General features: G+C 42.4%; 2 protein-coding genes across 5 annotated transcripts in view; one reads left to right on the top strand and one right to left on the bottom strand.

The window, feature by feature from the left end:
* The window catches only part of patj (PATJ crumbs cell polarity complex component), a 223,032-nt gene that overhangs the window by 162,865 nt on the left and 38,217 nt on the right, over positions 1-21,950 (top strand). The gene's annotated exons all lie outside the window — the stretch shown is intronic.
* LOC144463643 (tripartite motif-containing protein 16-like) lies at positions 8,219-11,616 on the bottom strand. Its single transcript, XM_078168436.1, has one exon. The coding sequence runs from the start codon at positions 11,587-11,589 to the stop codon at positions 9,910-9,912; it is 1,680 nt and encodes a 559-aa protein (XP_078024562.1). The 5' UTR covers positions 11,590-11,616; the 3' UTR covers positions 8,219-9,909.

The raw sequence follows: 21,950 nt of genomic DNA, 5'->3' as shown, positions 1-21,950 counted from the left end.
GTGTTGTATTCAGAATAAGTTTTCAGCCTCATTTAACATGTGATGTAAAACACAGCAGTGACGTTTTATTGACGCAGTCCCTCCAGGATTTTGTGTTTTTTGGGGGGCATTGTTACAGCTTAAAATATCTGATTTTAAAGCAGCTTTCCCAAAAGATTGTGATGCATGTAGCAACAGTTCTAGGGTTTAAATTTTTTTTTTATGAAATTGCAATTACAATTATGATTTTCTAGTAGTAGATTTTTTTTTTTAGATAATTAATTAAAAATCAAAGGCAACATGTTCAGTGACAATAAAACCGCACTGTTGTGAGATTGCAATTCATCACATAATTAAAAGATATAAAACATCAAAGTCTTGACTATTAAACCTCGTAACACACCGACCTCCAGTGATTTTATTTTGTCTTAAATATCATACATGATGGATGTCAGAGGTCAGATCTGATGGAGCTGACAAAATGTTCTGTCTCACTATATAATGAGGAAAACTGTGTGTGTGTGTGTGTGTTCCATGTTTTTCTCCTCACTGACTTGGTCAATCCATGTGAAATTTGGCACAGTGGTAGAGGGTCATGGGAGGATGCCAATGAAGCAATATTACATCAATTGGCCAAAGGGGGGCGCTATAGCAACCCATTGAAATGTCAAACTTTGAATGGGCATATCTCATGCCCCGTATGTCGTAGAGACATGAAACTTTGCACAGAGATGCCTCTCCTCATGAGGAACACATTTGCCTCAAGAACCCATAACTTCCGCTTATATAGATTTTCCACCATTTTGAATTTTTTGAAAAACACTTAAACTCGATCTGCATGAAACTGGGTTAATATAATCTAGGGAGCAATATCTAAAGTTCCCTCTTGGCAAAAGTTGGAAAACGTACTAAAACTGAGCTTCTATAAGGCAATGAATATTGCAGAGGGCGTGGCTCATCACATAAAGGTGTATAACATCTCAAGGGTTTCACCCATCACCACGCAACTTTGTAGGCATATGACCACACATAATCTGAGGGGACCCCTCCATTATTGACCCCATCAAACAAAATGGGGGCGCTAGAGAGCTCATTTCTTATCTAGGCCTAACCGCCATATGGATTTTTACCAAACTTGGTAGATATGTAGAACAGGACGCCTCAAGGTGACTGGAGAAATTTAACTCTAATTGGCAACTGGGTGGCGCTATAACAACAGAAAAATGCTTCAAAATGGCTAAAATGCGACCGATCGCTGTGGCTCCCCCTGTGGACCAATGTTGGTGTTGTTTTCTAATGTTTGGTATGACTAAGTCATGGTATGGTATGCTGTACATAATCACAGAAACTGTCAGTGTGTCATTCTGTCAGTCAGTCATTCTGTCTGTCCCACGTTTTTCTACTCACTGACGTGGTCAATCTATGTGAAACTGCACATAGGCATTGAGGACTGGCATAGGTAGAAGGTGACAAAGCTACCAATGGCTATGGACTAGTGGTATTTATTTAACAGCAGTCGTAGTGAAGAGACATTTAATTTTCAAAGTTGCTCTTAATTCTTAATGGAGTTCTCTTAATGCTCATCAAACCATAATTCTTATTTGGTTTGGATTTAGAAGGTCTACAGAGTCAACCTGTGTGGTTTGAAGTTTAGTTTCTTCCTGCGTCCTGTTTGTACTTTAGATATTTGCTTTATTTTACTGTTTCCTCTTCACCATCAGCCGCATTAGAAGAAGTTGCTGCTCAAAAACATTTCCTTATTTTGCTGCTTTACAATCAAAGTTTTTACATAACAAAATAATGTGGGACTCTTATTGTGAAGAATCTACAGGAAATGAAATGTGTTGTGTTGAATGAGTGGAACTTTGTTCAATTAAGACAAGTCTAATGATGCAGCAGGGAGGAAGAGTGAAATCAGAAACAGCCACAGTGAGATGATGATGATGATGAAAAAACATCTGCAACAACAATAGGTGGGGGCGGCCCACACCACACCACACCACACCAAACCACACCACACCACACCACACCACACCACACCACACCAAACCACACCACACCACACCACACCAAACCACACCACACCAAACCACACCAAACCACACCACACCACACCACACCACACCAAACCACACCACACCACACCACACCACACCACACCACACCACACCACACCAAACCACACCACACCAAACCACACCAAACCACACCACACCACACCACACCACACCACACCAAACCACACCACACCAAACCACACCACACCACACCAAACCACACCACACCAAACCACACCACACCACACCAAACCACACCACACCACACCACACCAAACCACACCACACCACACCACACCAAACCACACCACACCACACCACACCACACCACACCACACCACACCACACCAAACCACACCACACCAAACCACACCACACCACACCAAACCACACCACACCAAACCACACCACACCACACCAAACCACACCACACCACACCACACCACACCAAACCACACCAAACCACACCACACCACACCACACCACACCACACCACACCAAACCACACCAAACCACACCACACCACACCAAACCACACCAAACCACACCACACCACACCACACCACACCACACCACACCACACCACAACAAACCACACCACACCAAACCACACCAAACCACACCACACCAAACCACACCAAACCACACCACACCAAACCACACCACACCACACCACACCACACCACACCAAACCACACCACACCACACCACAACACACCAAACCAAACCAAACCAAACCACGCCATGCCACGCCACGCCAAGCCACACCAAGCCACACCACACCACACCACACCAAACCACACCACACCAAACCACACCACACCACACCAAACCACACCACACCACAACACACCAAACCAAACCAAACCAAACCAAACCACGCCACGCCACGCCACGCCACGCCAAGCCAAGCCACACCAAGCCACACCAAACCACACCACACCACACCAAGTCAGCACATGACTGTCGGTCAGGGCTAAAACATGATTATAGCAGCACATTTTTAAACCGATGTTCTCAGTACGGACTGTTAGTTTTAGATTTTGAAGGCTTTAAACACATTTTTTGATAGTTTGAAGTCGTGAATTCTCGTCTGGGTCGAGGCTGTTTCCTGACACAGGGCAAGTTTAGACATAAAAATAAATTAAAGCAGATCATAATATTTTAGATATCATATATATATTTCATACACATAAATCTTTTAAAAGTAATGTTTCACCCCAGAAATGAAATTAGTGTGTTAAGTTTAAATTTGATGGGTTTTTTTGTCGGACATGATTTGTCACAGTTGTAGAGGAGAAGACGTATAACGTGGCATCAAATAGAAACACTTGAGTAAAGTACAAATACCTCAAAACTGTACTCAAGTATAGCACTTAGGTTAAGGTGTTAAACCAGACGTTGATCTCTCTCTGAACTAAACTGAACAACAGTTTACTGATGCTGCAGTCACCAGCAGCTGATACTGTGTTTTTGTCACAGTTTATTAATGTATTAATCAAAAACAAATCAAATACGTTCTCAGTGAATATTTTACATTTTCTAGAATTTGCCAGATAAATCACTAAAGAGCATTTCTTCATTTTGTTGATTTATTAAAATAATCTGACGTCACATTTCTTTCAAAACATGTTGTGAATGTGTTGTATGAAGGCGTCATCTCTGAGAGCCAGCACTCTTTGTATGATCAGAGTTTATTGTTGATATTTTGAAGCTGGGTGCTGTCTGTTCTCTCCCCATCAGTTTATTTCTTTAACCTTTAGCCTTCATGTCGAGCGGGTCGAGTTCACACTGCAGGTTAATGACGTGTCATCGAGTCAGTCTGTTGAACTCTGAGCAGCACCAGGAGGATTTTGATCCTGTAACTTGTTGAGTGATCAGGTCTGAGCAGAGCTGATGTGGTTTCCCTCCTTCAGTGTTGGATCTCTCCCAGAGTTCACACACCGTTTCCTCCTGTTGTGACGACGTCGTGGTTTTTCTGCTCTGATTGAACGCGGTTGGCGTGTCGGGGCAGGAGGACGCCGCTGCTCCTGCTCTGTTCAGCCAGGTGACAAAATCTCGTTAAAGTCGTGTCCACAGGCCGCCGCTGAATGATTTATCTCTGGATAAAGGTCGTCACGGCAATGAGCAATGGGATGTCGACGGGGGCAGGAGCCTCGGAGCGCATCGCCATGGAAACAGAAGCAGTTAACCATCGCCCTGCTGGCCCGGTCCGTCCCTCTGCACCTCTGATCCACCATGTGATGATACTGATGGAGTTTTATTGGTCTCCAAATCAGTCAGAAAACTATGATGTAGGAAAGAAGCAGCTTCAGAGAACGAGTCTGTAAAAGTAGGTGTGAGTGTCTGAATCACACTGACAGCTGGAATACAACTTTTAGATAAAGTTTAAAAGTTCAGGTCAGACTCTGAGGACGGCCTGATGAAGCCCAGTCTGAAAATTTAGGCATTGTTTCTGCAAACCACCAATATGTATCGTATCATTGTCTCCAAAGTGACGTAGTATATGAGCTGCCTTTGTCATCAGGAGGTGGAGGGAGTGGTGGATGGCGTGGCACCTCAGAGACTCGCCTGCTGAGCTGCAGACTACTGTTTTTTAGTGAGTCATTACTGTTTTTCCAGCAGCAATTGTTCCTCCAAAACCATTTATTTTAAACCCAAACATGATCTGTTCCTCACCATAACCAATCATAGGCACAGATGTGCTGCAGCACCCCCTGTTGACAAGGGGTGGAACAGCATACTCTGTAAGTAGTTAACTCACGGGATATCTAAACACTTAAAAGTCTGGTCAGCGTATGAGAACGTCAGAAAATATATATCTAAATATATATAAAAATAAATGTTTATAATGTGTGAATCATCCGATCTGATGTGACGTCATCATCAGGTGAGGTCAAAGTGCGAGGGTCCGGGTCAGCTAGACTCAGGGGAGACGTTTGCTGTATCAATTAGTATCATAGAGAGAGATAGGGGGAGGAGATCGGACATCTGGAGGGAGCTCGGAGTAGAGCCGCTGCTCCTTCGCATCAAAAGGGGTCAGTTGAGGTGGTTCAGCATCTGATCAGGATCCTCCTGGGCGCCTCCTGTTAGAGGTGTTTCAGGCATGTCCAGCTGGTAGGAGGCCCCGGGCTGACCCAGAACACACTGGAGGGATTATACATCTCATCTGGCCTGGGAACACCTTGGGGTCCTCCAGGAGGAGCTGGAAAGCGTTGCTGGGGAGAGGGACGTCTGGGGTGCTTTGCTTGGCCTGCTGCCCCCGAGAGCTGGCCCCGGATAAGCGGATGAAAGTGGATGGATGGATGGAGGGATGGATGGATGGAGAGGCTGATTAGAAAGACCAGAAATTTGTCAGGACAGTTTTGGAGCTGCTGTTTTGATCCATAAAATTCCTGGGACACAAGAGACGTCCACCGCTGGGGGGAGGACGTATCCATCAGCTGAAGTTTTATAGCAGCTAATGATGGAGTGGATGATGAGCAAAAACTGGATGTCAAACACCAATTAAAAATAAAATATTAGAAATTTTAGCACCTGCTGTCCAGAGACAAACTGTACCTGAGGTGAACGAATGCACATTCTTTGGACTAATGGTGAGTTTGAGAGTTGAGAGTTTGAACGCTGGAATATTTTGTGGGGACTTGCTTCATACGTGTGAATTACTCGCATCATACACATGTGAAATCGCTGAATCAATGAATGAACTTCTACCAGTCAGTTGCTGATGTTCAGATTTTTCAACTCTAAGTCGCTCTGCTGAATTCATGTATTTTGCGTCATTCGTGTCGCGTCCATCGCGCTGCCTGACAGGAATTTGCATCTAATCAGGTCTTCACATTGAATTTACATGAAATTCACAGAACAGCTGATGGAACCGCCGATGTAAGTAAATCTGAGCGTTGTTCCTGTGACTCCGGTGTGACCACGTGCACATACGTAGTCATACATGTACATATACTGTGCAGCACCCCTGAACGAGAACATGCTCTCACGTGCATGTAATCAAATGTTTTTTAGTAAATGGATCTGCACTTGTATCGGACCTTTCTAGTCTTCTGAGCACTCAAAGTGCTTTTTACACTCCGAGTCACATTCACACACACACACACACACACACACACACACACATTCACACACTGGTGGCCGAGGCTACCATACGAAGTGCCACCTGTTTTTACAACACTCAAACATCCATCAGAAGCAGTTCGAGGTTCAGTATCTTGCTCAAGGATAATGTGTCAGGAGCCGGAGATTGAACCGTCGATCTTTCAGTTAGTGGACGACCTGCTCCGTCCTCTGAGCCACAGCCGCCTAAACATAAGGACACATTAACCACAGCTGAAATGTAAAGTTTCTATAAGGTACAAATATAATGTTGCATGGTTTGCAGAAACAAACAATGGCAACATTTTTTCCGGCAAATGGGAGCTTCAGCAAATTTAAAAATCAATCTCACACTTGATGAGAATGTGGGCCTGTTTCTGTAAATGTGATTAGTCACTGCATGTTCAAATGTCTCCGTGCCTGCCGGTGGACAGAGGCGACACCGGGCTCTGACGCTGAGCTGAACGAGCCGTCAGGAGGTAGAACGCAGCCGATCAGACACAGAATACACACACAGTAATTACACACGATACATAACAAACATCGTGCACACGTCCACAGCAGTCATGTTACACACACACACTCAACATCATCATCATCATTCATCATTAGAAACATTAATTAAATGTTGTTGCTTCCAGCAGAGCTCAGGTCTCTGCTGTGTGTGTGTGTGTGTGTGTGTGTGTGTGTGTGTGTGTTGGATGTTTTTAGTCTGAGCTGCTTCAGATGTTTTACAGAAAGCAGCTGAAGAGTCGACATCATGTCAACACGAAAAAAATCCACACGTCCTGCTCCTCAGAGGACGAACCCTTTACAGACCCATGATCTGTCCTTTAGCGCCGCCCTCAGGACAAACTCTACATGTTTAGCTCTACTGGTGCGACTCTAAAGTCCTGTTCACAAACACTTGGCGCTTTAGAGCCGCTACTAAGGTCTGAGGTTTCCACCATTTTTTCCCCGTTAAAGGGTTTTTTGGGGAGTTTTTCCTGATCAGCTGTGAGGGTCATAAGGACAGAGGGATGTCATCTGCTGTAAAGCCCTGTGAGGCAAATTGTGATTTCTGACTGAGCTCAAAAGAAACAAAATCAACCTCCTGACAGATAAAACACAAGCAGGGCTTTACATATACATCATACCTAAACGTCACATGTGTTATTTTACCAGCTACTAACCTGGAAAGAACAATGTAATGATGAGACAGGCAACAGGTTGTAACGTTAGTGTGTTTCCTTCGCTCGCTGCTGTTGCACTGAAGACGAGAGTTGGAGCCTCACCAAGCGTCTCACTAACGAGGCGATGCCCCCTTGTGGCAAAAATCAGGAACTGACTCCAAATATAAAAACACATACAATGAACTGAAAAAAGGCTCTTCAACAATAAACACATAAAAACTGAAACAATTAAATCACATAATGTGACCACACATTCATGGGTGTCACATTTGCACATGTGCATTGCAGCAGTAAGCACAGTGATGTAAATGTACAGATCTGAAACTGAAAATGTCCTGAAAGCTTCTTGCTAGCAGCACACAGATCATACAGTTCCATATTTATGACATTTTATATTAAACATTAAATACATTGAAATCACATCTTGTAAGCCACATTTCACCCACCAGTGCAATGTGGCTTTGGAGAAATACCCTACACACTCATCAGTATCGTCTCTCTTTGACTTAAAACTGAACAAATGATCAAAGTAATTTAACAAGTTTGTAATTTGACATGTTGAAGTTGTAACCACATTTTAGCTGGTTGAAAAGAGGTCTGAGACATTCAGACCGAATATCAAACAATATTCAACCAGAAAACAATGTTGAAATCCTGGTTGGTGTTCACTGGGAAAACATTTCAATTTCACTAAATCAGCCTGAAACAAAGCTGCATTTATTCACAGCTTCAGACGGCAAACAACTTATTAAACAGGACAAATACCATAGTGTAATACTGCAGCACAAATCCTGTTCTACAAAACAACAAAAAGAGATTTACTAAACTTAAGTCTCTGGGATAAAATAAAGCATCGCAGAAGAAATATAACGGCAGAAAAGAAGCAATACGTCAATGAAAAAATTCCCAGGAACTTTTTTATTAGCCACAGAAAATACAGATAAAGCCAATAACTCATAAATGTGATTAAAATAAATCAAAACACTCGTATAACAATGCATTTAGTTGTGTGAGAGCAGGAAGAGGAGGGAGCGCTGATTCCAGGACGACCAGCAGCACTTTGAACTTTGTTTCCTGCTTTCAAATGAAGCCTCAGTTCAGTTTCCCCCCTTGTGCATTTATTGATTTTAAATTGAGGGTAAAAAAACAAAACTGTCAAGCTCAAAAATTTAATTAAATTATTGTTAAAGTCGTCACTTGAATATCAAATTTTCCTTTAAAATTGAAGATAAAATAAAAAAACTTCTTAAATCATCATTTGTTGCTGCAGTTATTAATATGTCTGCCTTTACCTTATTTATTATATTATTTGACAAATGAGAAATCAGCACTTACAACATGTGACATTGAGACAAAGACAGAAAACATACGAAATATGACATGAAAACGTCACAGGGTAAATGTAATATATATAAATAAAAAAAGGTAAAATTAAAGAAAATATGATGCAGAAAAATGTAGGTAATACAATTAATTTTAAAAAATAGCGTTGCAATGATATTTAGTGGTCAAACTATTTTATTTAAGATGTTCTAACTGATTTATTTTAATTCCATCTTACTCAAAAATGTCAAAACTGTTTTTGAACTTCTCAAAATAAGTTGTCAGCTGACTAAAACACGTTAATGAAACAAACTTACTTTTTAAATAATTTTCAGACATTTTGTCACCTTTTTTCTAACATGTTATCAACATATTTTCAGACTCTTTCTTCTTTTTTACATTTTATTCATAATTTTCAAACATTTTTTCAGACATATTATTAAAAACATTCTGTAGACATTTTATCAACATGTTCACAACACTGTGGTATTAATTTCATCAATGATATTAGTAATTGTATTAATGTGTCCCTCTGTGTGTAGCTTCCCAGTTGGAGCAGTAATAACCCTGCAGCATCACTCAGTATGTGAAGCTGTTACATCGTAGCCTGTGATTCAGTCGGCGCTGTCATCGTACAGTCTGCTGACATCACACATGATGTCATACCCAAGTTATTAGATCCATGTGGCACAGTGTAGCTGCACTAAACTGAGAAGATTAAACAAAACACAACGATTCTTATTTTCAGGTGATTGAACACTAAAGAAAACACACTTCTTATATAATATTCAATTTCTGACAATATATCCCCCAAAATCCTACACACTGGAGCTTTAACACAAAAAGCACACACTGGAGAAAAGTAAAAAATAAATCAACGTCATTTCTTATGGGAATTTAGTTTGTTCTTGTTTTCTAATAAAGCAAAGACTCATTTCATGAACTGAATAAACCATGTGGTGATTAATAGGATCAGAAAACAGGAAAACAATTTTCTTTGCTCTGATCTTTACAGAGCCCCAACTTCATTTGTTTCTGCTGACAAACTTGTGTATTTGAAGCGTTACCCACTGACCCCATGAATCATATTTTAGAGTGCACCTAAAGAAACTCAAACATTTACACAACAACTCAGGAGAAGATGTCAAAGTCCCGCCCACAATGTTTGACTGACAGCTGATCTCAGTGCAGTGAAGAAACGCCACAACAATCAGCTGTCAGCAACAAACATGGAGACTAAAGACAGAGTTTAACCCTTAAATGACTTCTGACTATTTCAGTTCACACAACTCTGCAGTCGATCCAGGAAAACCAAATAATAATACAGAATAACCAAGTCCAGCATAGAGAGGCTGAGTGAATGTGGTCTGGACTCTGTGGAGGAGAGTCATGGTTTCAGAGACGCTGTAGAAGGACAGAATACCTGCACTGTGATCCAGGTACACTCCTACTCTGGAGGACCGAGGACCTGAGACGGGAGTTTGGACTGTGTTGTGATAAAACTCATAACCGTCATTGTCACAATCTAACGCCCAAGATTTGTAATTGTGTCCAAATTCACATTCATCCCCTGCTCTGCTGATATTCTTGTATGTGACTGCTACAGAAACTCCTTCTCTCCACTCCACCTCCCAGTAACAACGTCCAGTCAGACTCTCTCTACTCAGGACCTGACACCAGTCAGTGAATCTGTCTGGGTGTTTAGAATAAGACTGGTGTTGTCTCATTACTGTCACCTTCCTGTTCCCCTCAGATAATAACAGCAGTGTGTTTGCTGTGTTTGGATCCAGTGTGATGTGACGTGAATATCTGAAGAACTCAGCTCTGGTCTTGGGCTCTGGTTGTGGCAGTAAAACATCCACTTCAGTCCCTGTCAGTGAGACGTTTGTCCATGTGTCCCTCAGAGCGTCCTGTAGTTTATCTCTGACTCCTGACACAGCCGCTGTCACGTCCTCAAAGTAGCGGCGAGGACGGATGTTGATGCTGGATGAGTGTGTGGCTTCACTGAGTGCTGACAGTGAGGGGTAGTTGTGTAGAAACTGGTTGTGATCCTCTGTGTGTGAGAGCTGCTTCAGCTCAGCGTCTTTCCTCTTCAGCTCAGTGATCTCCTGCTCCAGCTTCTCCTGAAGCTCTTTGACTCGACTCACTTCAGTTTCCTGCTGCCATCTGAGCTGCTGCTTCACATCAGAGCGTCTTTTCTCCATGAGACGGATCAGCTCAGTGAAGATCTTCTCACTGTGCTCCACTGCTTTATCAGCAGAGCGACTGATAGCCTCCACCTCCTGTTGGAGCAGCTTCACATCTTTCTCTGTGTCCTGGATTCTCTGCTGGATGTTTTGTCGACTCCCCTCCAGCTCTCTCTGCCTCTCAGTCCTTTCTGCTGCAGCTGACACTGTGTCGTGGCCTTTATGTTCATCCACAGAGCAGAGATAACAGATACACTGCTGATCAGTGCGGCAGAACATCTTCATCACCTCATCATGACGAGAGCAGATGTTCTCCTGCAGCTTCTTGGAGGGCTCCACCAGCTTGTGTTTCTGTAATGGAGCCGAGTCACGATGAGGCTGGAGGTGTTTCTCACAGTAAGAGGCCACACACTGCAGACAGGACTTGAAGGCTTTCAGTTTCCTCCCAGTGCAGACATCACAGGCCACATCTTCAGCTCCAGCATAGCAGTGATCAGCAGGAGCAGCTTGGAGTCCAGTCTTCTTCAGTTTCTCCACTAAATCTGCTAACATGGTGTTTTTCCTCAGGACAGGCCTCGGTGTGAAGCTCTGCCTACACTGAGGGCAGCTGTAGATTCTCTTCTCATCCTCTCCATCCCAGAAGCTTTGAATACAGTTGATGCAGTAGCTGTGTCCACAGGGAAGAGTCCCCGGATCCTTCAGTAGATCCAGACAGATGGAACAAGACAAGGTTTCTCGGTCCAGCTCAACTCCTCGCTGCGCCATTTCACCTCTCTGACACGACGACTGTCAAATAGTTTGATTCTGTCTGATCAAAAACAAATGTGTTGACAGGGAGGACAGTGAAGGCTTTTCAGGCTTAACTGCATTCCACAAAGAGGCAGGGTGTGTTATCTGTCATTTACAAGGTGCAGCCAGAACTGTGACACTCAGCTCACAACAGTTAGACATTTAATGTTCTACAGACTTTTCACATTTTACAGTAAAGTTAATGGAGTTGTTGGAACTCAGGGTTCAAAATATCAAAATGTTTGTCAGAAATAATTAATGACTATTAAAAATGATGATTAATTATTTTAAAAATATAATTTAATTGACATGAAATCAAGTTGTGGGGCTCCATGCTGGAAAAGGAAAAAATGACAGAGAGTTAATTCCATCAGTCTCTGTTAATAATTCAGTGATAACTATAAGCACAATGAGCACATCAATAGTAAAGGTAGAAGGATTTTGGAGTTCTTGACACAGTAGTTGGTGGATTCATTCACTCGTGTGCAACATTAAACAGAAGGTTTGATTCCAGAGGTAATCATTCACAATAAAGCCAGCAAAACAAAACACACAATATATCCTCACTAGTGACAAAGACACAAAGACAAAATGGCTGACAGCGTAGAGAACTACAAATGGGTTGAACAATGGAAACCTGTGAAGCGGGAACATTGAAGTCCTCCACGATCTGCTCCGGGTTCAACTCTGCTGCTGCTCAAACTTTTCCAACATGATGAGCTGAATGAGGCTCTGCAGGCACATCAGGGATTGTTGTCACCATAGGCGCCGCTTCCCTGGGTGCTTCGGGGCCCGAGCACCCGCAGAGAAGGCCAAGCACCCACGTTCACCAGCGTACCGTCATGGCCACATGAAGGCTTTGTTCTGCTTTGTCCCACCCAGAGCCGTAGAACAGTCAGGGTCACGTCATCTCCGTTCACTCCAATGGACTTTTTTTTAATTTTTTACAGCAATGGAGGATCATGGAGCCTCTCAGTAGCTCCTGGAAGTCAGCAGCACATGTTAGCAGTGCAGAAAAGACCGTTAGTGACACACTTTTAAAGGGTAAGACGTCTAAAGGATCAGATTTGATATCATCAGCACACCTTAATCAACTGAACATGTTAGTGTGTTGTCCCCCGCTACATTAGTAGATTTACAGAATGTTGGCAGCTATACGAACAGATTAGGCTAGAATACTGTACATACCATACACACAATGTTAACCATGAACAGCCTATTCATTTTAAATTTACGTCTCTTAAACCATCTCATCTAACATTTGGAGTTAGAGGAAAAGTGCTTCCCATCGTATTTTCTTTGCAGGTCAGTGGAAGTTAAATATTCCCAGCCAACATTTGTCTGTTGAAAAGTGGTTTAAAACCGACTATTTGTAGACGTAGATTGAACGCTCGCATTCAGACCACGTCAACGCCAAAATACTCACTGTAATATAAAACTGTAAAAGTGGTTCTGACTTTAGGATGACAACTACAGCCCAGCAGCAACATACAAGTTACACACTTCATCATACTAACACATTTACAGCTTCCACTTAAAAGACAAAGCAGACCATGTGACACATGCTACAATACATTTGTAATTATTAAGCAACAATCTGACTATATAATGATGAAAACTCTGTGTGTGTGTGTTCCATGTTTTTCTCCTCACTGACTTGGTCAATCCATGTGAAATTTGGCACAGTGGTAGAGGGTCATGGGAGGATGCCAATGAAGCAATATTACATCAATTGGCCAAAGGGGGGCGCTATAGCAACCCATTGAAATGTCAAACTTTGAATGGGCATATCTCATGCCCCGTATGTCGTAGAGACATGAAACTTTGCACAGAGATGCCTCTCCTCATGAGGAACACATTTGCCTCAAGAACCCATAACTTCCGCTTATATAGATTTTCCTCCATTTTGAATGTTTTGAAAAACACTTCAAATGGATCTCTTCCTAGGAAGTTTGAGCGATCTGCATGAAACTGGGTGAACATAATCTAGGGACCAATATCTAAAGTTCCCTCTTGGCAAAAGTTGGAAAACTTACTAAAACTGAGCTTCTATAAGGCAATGAATATTGCGGAGGGCGTGGCTCATCACATAAAGGTGTATAACATCTCAAGGGTTTCACCCATCACCACGCAACTTTGTAGGCATATGACCACACATAATCTGAGGGGACCCCTCCATTATTGACCCCATCAAACAAAATGGGGGCGCTAGAGAGCTCATTTCTTATCTAGGCCTAACCGCCATATGGATTTTTACTAAACTTGGTAGATATGTAGAACAGGACGCCTCAAGGTGACTGGAGAAATTTAACTCTAATTGGCAACTGGGTGGCGCTATAACAACAGAAAAATGTTGCTTTAACGCTGCTTTAACGTCTACTTCAAGTCATAACCCACACTGGTTCTGTTTAAGCACTTATAGCTCTCCTTCTTTCTACGACTTTCTCGCTAATCTCTTAGCTGTTGTTTGCACGCTCTTAGCCTTGTTAGCTACTTTAGCTTAGCCATGGCTTCTCCTTCTCCTGCTCTTTCTTGCCCGGTGTGCCAAATGTTCAGTTATGCCTCTGCCTCCTTTAGCGACAGTGGTAATTGTAATAAGTGTAGCTTATTTGCTGCGTTGGAGGCGAGGCTTAGTGAATTAGAAGCGCAGCTCCGCACCATGGAAAACCATTCAAAAGCTGCGGTAGTTAGCCAGCCCCCTGTAGCCGGTGCGGAGCCACATAGCATAGCCTTAGCCTCTGCTAACTGTCCTCCGGTAACTCCCGTTCAGCCGGGAGGTTGGGTTACGGTTCGCCAGAAGCACAGCTCCAAGCAGAAGCCCACGGCTCACCACCAGCCTGTTCACGTTTCCAACCGCTTTTCCCCACTCAGCGACACACCCGCTGAGGATAAAACTCTGGTTATTGGCAGCTCTATTCTGAGGAACGTGAAATTAGCAACACCAGCGGCCATAGTCAAATGTATCCCTGGGGCCAGAGCGGGCGACATTGAATCAAATTTAAAACTGCTGGCTAAAGCTAAACGTAGATTCAGTAAGATTGTTATTCACGTCGGCGGCAATGACACCCGGTTACGCCAATCGGAGGTCACTAAAATTAATATTGCCTCGGTGTGTGAATATGCAAAAACGATGTCGGACTCCGTAGTTTTCTCTGGACCCCTCCCAAATCTGACCAGTGATGACATGTTTAGCCGCATGTCATCATTTAACCACTGGCTGTCCAGGTGGTGTCCAGCAAACGATGTGGGTTTTGTTAATAATTGGCAAACTTTCTGGGGAAAACCTGGTCTTATTAGGAGAGACGGCATTCACCCCACTTTGGATGGAGCTGCTCTCATTTCTAGGAACCTGGCAAATTTTATTAGTAATTTAAATCCCTGACAACCCAGAGTTGAGACCAGGACAGAGAGTTGCAGTCCTAAACGCCTCTCTGAGCTTCTAGTTCAGTTACCCAGCCATAGTTTTCATAGTTTTATACAAACGGTGTCTGTCCCCCGACCACCTAAATTATTTAAATCTAAAATTAAACAAAGAGGAGTTGTGCATAACAACCTCATAAAAATTAAAACCTCTTCTGTGACAGAAAGACAAAACAGGAGAATTAAATGCGGACTGTTAAATATCAGGTCTCTATCGTCTAAAGCAGTGTTAGTAAACGAATTAATATCAGATAATCATATTGATTTACTCAGTCTCACTGAAACCTGGCTGTGTCAAGATGAATATGTTAGTCTAAATGAGTCCACTCCTCCCAGTCATAATAATACCCACATTCCTCGAGGCAGCGGCCGAGGAGGGGGAGTTGCAGCCATTTTTAACTCTAGTCTGTTAATCAGCCCTAAACCTAAACTAGATTATAATTCATTTGAAAGCCTCGTTCTTAGTGTTTTACATCCGACCTGGAAAACCTCGCAGCCACTTTTATTTGTTATAGTGTACCGTGCTCCTGGCCCGTATTCTGAATTTGTATCTGAATTCTCAGAGTTTTTATCCAGTTTAGTTCTTAAATCAGATAAAGTTATTATTGTAGGCGATTTTAACATTCATGTCGACGTTGATAATGACTCCCTGGCTACCGCGTTTATCTCATTAATAGACTCCATTGGCTTCAGTCAGGGTGTACATGAACCCACTCACTGTTTTAACCATACCCTCGATCTAGTTCTGACGTATGGAATTGAAATTGATAACCTAAAAGTCTTTCCACAGAATCCCTTGCTATCAGATCATTATCTGATTACTTTTGATTTCTTTTTACTCAATTACACGCCACTTAGCAACAGTTACTATACTAGATGTTTATCAGATAGTGCTGTCACAAAATTTAAGGAAAAGATTACTTCGTCGTTAAATTCAATACCAATACCTTCAGTAACAGAGGTTTCCCGTGCCGACTTTAACCTCTCCCAAATTGATCATTTTGTTGATAGCGCCGTAGGCTCGCTGCGAACAACGCTCGACTCTGTAGCTCCTCTTAAAAAGAAGTTAACAAAGCAAAGAAAGTTTGCTCCTTGGTATAACTCTCAAACCCGTAGGTTAAAACAAATATCGCGAAAATTTGAAAGGAATTGGCGATTAACCAAACTGGAAGAATCTCGTTTAATCTGGACAGACAGTCTCAAAACTTATAAGAGGGGCCTCCGCAATGCCAGAGCAAACTATTACTCAGCATTAATAGAAGAAAACAAGAACAACCCCAGGTTTCTTTTCAGCACTGTAGCCAGGCTGACTGAGAGTCAAAGCTCTATTGAGCCTTGTATTCCTTTAGCCCTTAGCAGTAATGATTTTATGAGCTTTTTTAATGACAAAATTCTAACTATTAGAGGCAAAATTCATGACCTCCTGCCCTCGGATGGTAGGCCTACCTATCTAACCTCAAACACAGCTGTAGAATCTAATATATATTTAGATTGCTTCTCCCCAATTTCTCTTCAAGAATTGACCGCAGTGATTTCTTCATCTAAATCATCAACGTGTCTCTTAGACCCCATCCCAACTAGGCTACTTAAGGAGGTCTTTCCTTTAGTTAACACTCATATATTAGATATGATCAATATATCCCTATTAACAGGCTATGTACCACAGTCTTTTAAGGTAGCTGTAATTAAACCTCTCCTAAAAAAGCCCACCCTGGATCCAGAGGTGTTAGCCAACTATAGACCAATATCTAATCTTCCCTTTATGTCAAAGATCCTTGAGAAAGTAGTCGCAGACCAGCTGTGTGATTTTCTCCATGATAATAATTTATTTGAGGAATTTCAGTCAGGATTTAGAGTGCATCATAGCACTGAGACAGCTCTAGTTAAAATTACAAATGACCTTCTGATTGCTTCAGACAAAGGACTCGTCTCTGTTCTTGTTTTATTAGATCTTAGTGCGGCGTTTGACACAATTGACCATCAAATTCTACTGCAGAGACTGGAACACTTAATTGGCCTAAAAGGTTCAGCACTAAGCTGGTTTAAATCTTATTTATCTGATCGTTTTCAATTTGTTGACGTTCGTTATGAATCATCCTTACGTACCAAAGTTTGTTTTGGAGTTCCGCAAGGTTCTGTGCTCGGACCAATCCTATTTACTCTATATATGCTTCCTTTAGGTAACATCATTAGAAATCACTCTATAAACTTCCATTGTTATGCGGATGATACACAGTTGTATTTATCGATGAAGCCAGAAGAAAGTAATCAATTAACTAAACTCCATAACTGCCTTAAAGACATAAAAAATTGGATGAGCACCAATTTCCTGATGTTAAATTCAGACAAAACTGAAGTTATTGTTCTTGGCCCCAAACAACTCAGAGACTCTTTATCTGATGACATAGTTTCTCTAGATGGCATTGCTCTGGCCTCTAGCACTACCGTAAGAAACCTCGGAGTAATATTTGATCAAGATTTGTCTTTTAATTCTCATTTAAAGCAAACCTCACGGACTGCATTTTTTCATCTGCGTAATATTGCGAAAATTAGGCCTATCCTGACCCGAAAAGATGCAGAAAAATTGGTCCACGCTTTTGTTACCTCAAGGCTGGATTACTGTAACTCTCTATTATCAGGTAGCTCTAGTAAGTCCTTAAAAACTCTCCAGCTAATTCAGAATGCAGCAGCACGTGTACTAACAGGAACTAAGAAACGAGATCATATTTCTCCTGTTTTAGCTTCTCTGCACTGGCTCCCTGTAAAATCCAGAATTGAATTTAAAATCCTACTGTTAACTTATAAAGCTCTAAATGGTCAAGCTCCGTCATATCTTAGAGAGCTCATAGTGCCATATTATCCCACCAGAACACTGCGCTCTGAGAACGCAGGGTTACTCGTGGTCCCTAAAGTCTCCAAAAGCAGATCAGGAGCCAGAGCCTTCAGCTATCAGGCTCCTCTCCTGTGGAATCATCTTCCTGTTACGGTCCGGGAGGCAGACACCGTCTCCACATTTAAGACTAGACTTAAGACTTTCCTCTTTGATAAAGCTTATAGTTAGGGCTGGCTCAGGCTTGCCCTGTACCAGCCCCTAGTTAGGCTGACTTAGGCCTAGTCTGCCGGAGGACCCCCTATAATACACCGGGCTCCCTCTCTCTCCCTCTCTCTCTCTCTCTCTCTCTCTCTCTCTCTCTCTCTCTCTCTCTCTCTCTCTCTCTCTCTCTCGTATCCTATTACTGCATCTTGCTAACTCGGCCATTCTGGATGTCACTAACTCGGCTTCTTCTCCGGAGCCTTTGTGCTCCACTGTCTCTCAGATTAACTCATATCACAGCGGTGCCTGGACAGTGTGACGTGTGTGGTTGTGCTGCTGCCGTGGTCCTGCCAGATGCCTCCTGCTGCTGCTGCCATCATTAGTCATTAGTCATACTTCTACTGTTATTATACACATATGACTATTGTCACACAAGTATACTGTCTGATACTAATACATACTTTCAACATATTGTACCACAGTAGCCAGAACTATAACTATAATATTATTACTTTCATTAATGTTGTTGTAAGCTACTGTCATTACCTGCATCTCTCTCTCTCTCTCTCTCTCTCTCTCTCTCTCTCTCTGTCTCATTGTGTCATATGGATTACTGTTAATTTATTATGCTGATCTGTTCTATACGACATCTATTGCACATCTGTCCGTCCTGGAAGAGGGATCCCTCCTCAGTTGCTCTTCCTGAGGTTTCTACCGTTTTTTTTTTCCCCGTTAAAGGGTTTTTTTTGGGGGAGTTTTTCCTTATCCGCTGTGAGGGTCTTAAGGACAGAGGGATGTCGTATGCTGTAAAGCCCTGTGAGGCAAATTGTGATTTGTGATATTGGGCTTTATAAATAAAATTGAATTGAATTGAATTGAATTGAAATGCTTCAAAATGGCTAAAATGCGACCGATCGCTGTGGCTCCCCCTGTGGACCAATGTTGGTGTTGTTTTCTAATGTTTGGTATGACTAAGTCATGGTATGGTATGCTGTACATAATCACAGAAACTGTCAGTGTGTCATTCTGTCAGTCAGTCATTCTGTCTGTCCCACGTTTTTCTACTCACTGACGTGGTCAATCTATGTGAAACTGCACATAGGCATTGAGGACTGGCATAGGTAGAAGGTGACAAAGCTACCAATGGCTATGGACTAGTATAAATATAACATGACAAATGCTCTGCAGTGAAATAGAAAAATACATAACTGATGCAAGGTCCCTCTGCTTGGAGGAAGAAGTTTGATGTGGTGGAAGTATTAAAAATATAAACTGTCACAGAGGAAATGATGAATGTCCATCACAGGTTTGATAAACATCTTGAAGCATAACTGTTATTTCTGTAATTACAGTATGAAATACACGACTGAGGATAAAACATATCTATATAGTTTGTATGTTGCTGTGTGACAAACGTTTTGTTCCTCTTGTTTCCACATCACTTTGCTGTAACATTATTAACTCCCCCTCCTCTCCAATCTGTATGTAAAAAAAGTCTGACAGCATTTTTACGTTTACTGTTGGTCCACACTGCTACAAGCTAACACCAAGCTAACATGCTAACACCTAGCTAGCCTGTCACAACGGCAGCCTGGGCCGCATTGTGAGCGGCTTCAAATAAAACTAATGGTTTACTTTGTTGGAATACAGCAGCACAGGTTACTTACAAGTAGTGACGTTACGTCTGATACTAAAGTCTCAAGGCCTGTGTCGAGCAAATGGGGCGTGTCCAAATGAAGCCTGTGTCGTTTTTCAGGATATCACATGACCAAAGACAAACGAGGCCCTGTTTCTCTGAAATCACGAGACTGCCTCGTTGTGTGATTCGAGTCAGGAAATACAGGAAGTGTTCTGCGTGATCCGAGGTGATTGTGAAGATCGTTACGTGCAGAGGATTGAGTGACACAAGCACTGCAACCTTTTGTGGACACACACACACACAGTTCTCCCCAATAAGCTGTTAAATGGGGCTTCGTGTGATCGGTCTTTTGGTGAAGCAATCGGCCGGAAAGATTCGACACATTCACGGGGCTTCATCACACCATCACTACTTACAAAGTGTGTAGGCAGCGTGAAGACTCGTGTTGATATCATCAGCTCCTTGTCCTCGGTCTGAGAGTCCCGTAGGGCCGCAGGACGTCTGTACATTTGAACTAGTCACAGCTGTAGCGGCAGTGTTTGTGTAACAGGACCCGGCCTGAGGTCTGTAGTCAGATTATATTTGTTCTGGAAAGAACAATGAAATGGTGAGACAGGCAACAGGTAGTGTGTTTCCTTCACTCGCTTCTGTTGCACTTTAATTATACATTTATATTTTAACTACATTTTCACGTCTCTTCATAAGCTCTACCAGTTCACCTCAGGATAATACAATCCAACATAAGACATTTCAGTTTCAGTAAAAACATAATAATTTCCACACTGTATGTGTTATTCTGTTATTCTTCATATACAAATGAAACAAGAACACATTTTTCTACCAAGATTCTTTGGTTTGCTGCTGACAGCTTGATAACAGCACTATTTAGTTTCCAGATAACTGGCTGATGGGACACTATTCCACATCTAACATGAAGCTACAGACATACAATTACTTTTCATAAAAAACGACACAGCTAGTGAGGATGAATATACGATCAGTTTAGAAGAAACATTACATGTGCACAACAAAGCCTCTTTTAAAGCACATTCTTAATAACATTATGAAATGAACACAGTTGAGAGCCTTAACATAAAACTGGAAAACATCAAGTTAGCATACCTGCACAATGAGCTAAGCTAAGCTAACTCTCGTGCGGAAGAAGTGAAATTTATGATATTGGGCTTCATGAATAAAATTGATTGATTGATTGACATCACATGTCAGTAACAATCATTTAGCGTCCCTGTTATGTGGAGGCTGATCTCGTCCTCTGCTCGGAGGTTAAGGAGCTCCTGGACCTCATCGTTTGAGTTAGCTGCTAACTGCTAACAGCTGCTTTTTAAATCTCCCAGCGGTGAGTCGCACACAGAACACACCATTAAAACGTTACACGCGTCCCTTCCATGGTTCCTTTTTACCAACGTTGTTTGGGCACTGTTCCGTAATTGTACCTTTGACAAAGAACGGCGAGGCAACATAACAGCGTGATATTCCAACTTTAAACAGGCAGTGTGAAAGGAGCTTAAAGGAGAGCACCACCTAAATTAATTAGTCAATCCAATATGTCATTTCCATGGCCGAGGAACATGAACTACTCTCTCTCTAAGCCAGAAACCAGAGGGGAAGTCTGAAACTTGTGATGTCATAAAGTCTGGAGCTGCTCCATGACACTCAGTGCGTTTCCATGACGTCAGAGAAAATGAAGTTATTGTGTCAGACTGACTAAAACCCGACTGAAATGGTCCTAAAGTGAATGTGTCACAGTGGGACTAACACACCCAGATCATGTGACTCCTGCATGTATACAGTCAATCAGACCCAAACTGGCCGAGGCGCTCTGAGCATGCTCCACAGTTTCCGCCCCGGGCTTTGACCCGGAAGTCCAATAGCATTAAATGTGTAAGAGAAGAAGAAGCCGGTAACAACATGGAGAAATCTACATCCAGAGCCGTGACTTTTTGGACGCACCAAATGTACAGAGCTGTAAAGTTGTCCACCATGGTAGCAGTTAGCTGCTAGCTAACCGTAGCTAACTTGTTTGTCCATTGTTTGGTCTGTGACGTAATAGGTCAACAGGAAAAAGGTCCAATACTAACAAGCTGAAAGGGGGCATATCTCCACCTATCGTAGAGGAGTCTCACATACTTGGCTCAATAAATGGATTCCCCTCCCGTGCTTGTATACTGGGACAAGGACAGTAGGCCAGTTAGATGTCCTCGTCCAGCTGGGACTGTAGAAACA

Source organism: Epinephelus lanceolatus, chromosome 6, assembly GCF_041903045.1.
Source record: "Epinephelus lanceolatus isolate andai-2023 chromosome 6, ASM4190304v1, whole genome shotgun sequence".
Taxonomy (NCBI): domain Eukaryota; kingdom Metazoa; phylum Chordata; class Actinopteri; order Perciformes; family Serranidae; genus Epinephelus; species Epinephelus lanceolatus.
This window is presented reverse-complemented; position numbering and strand designations above follow the sequence as displayed.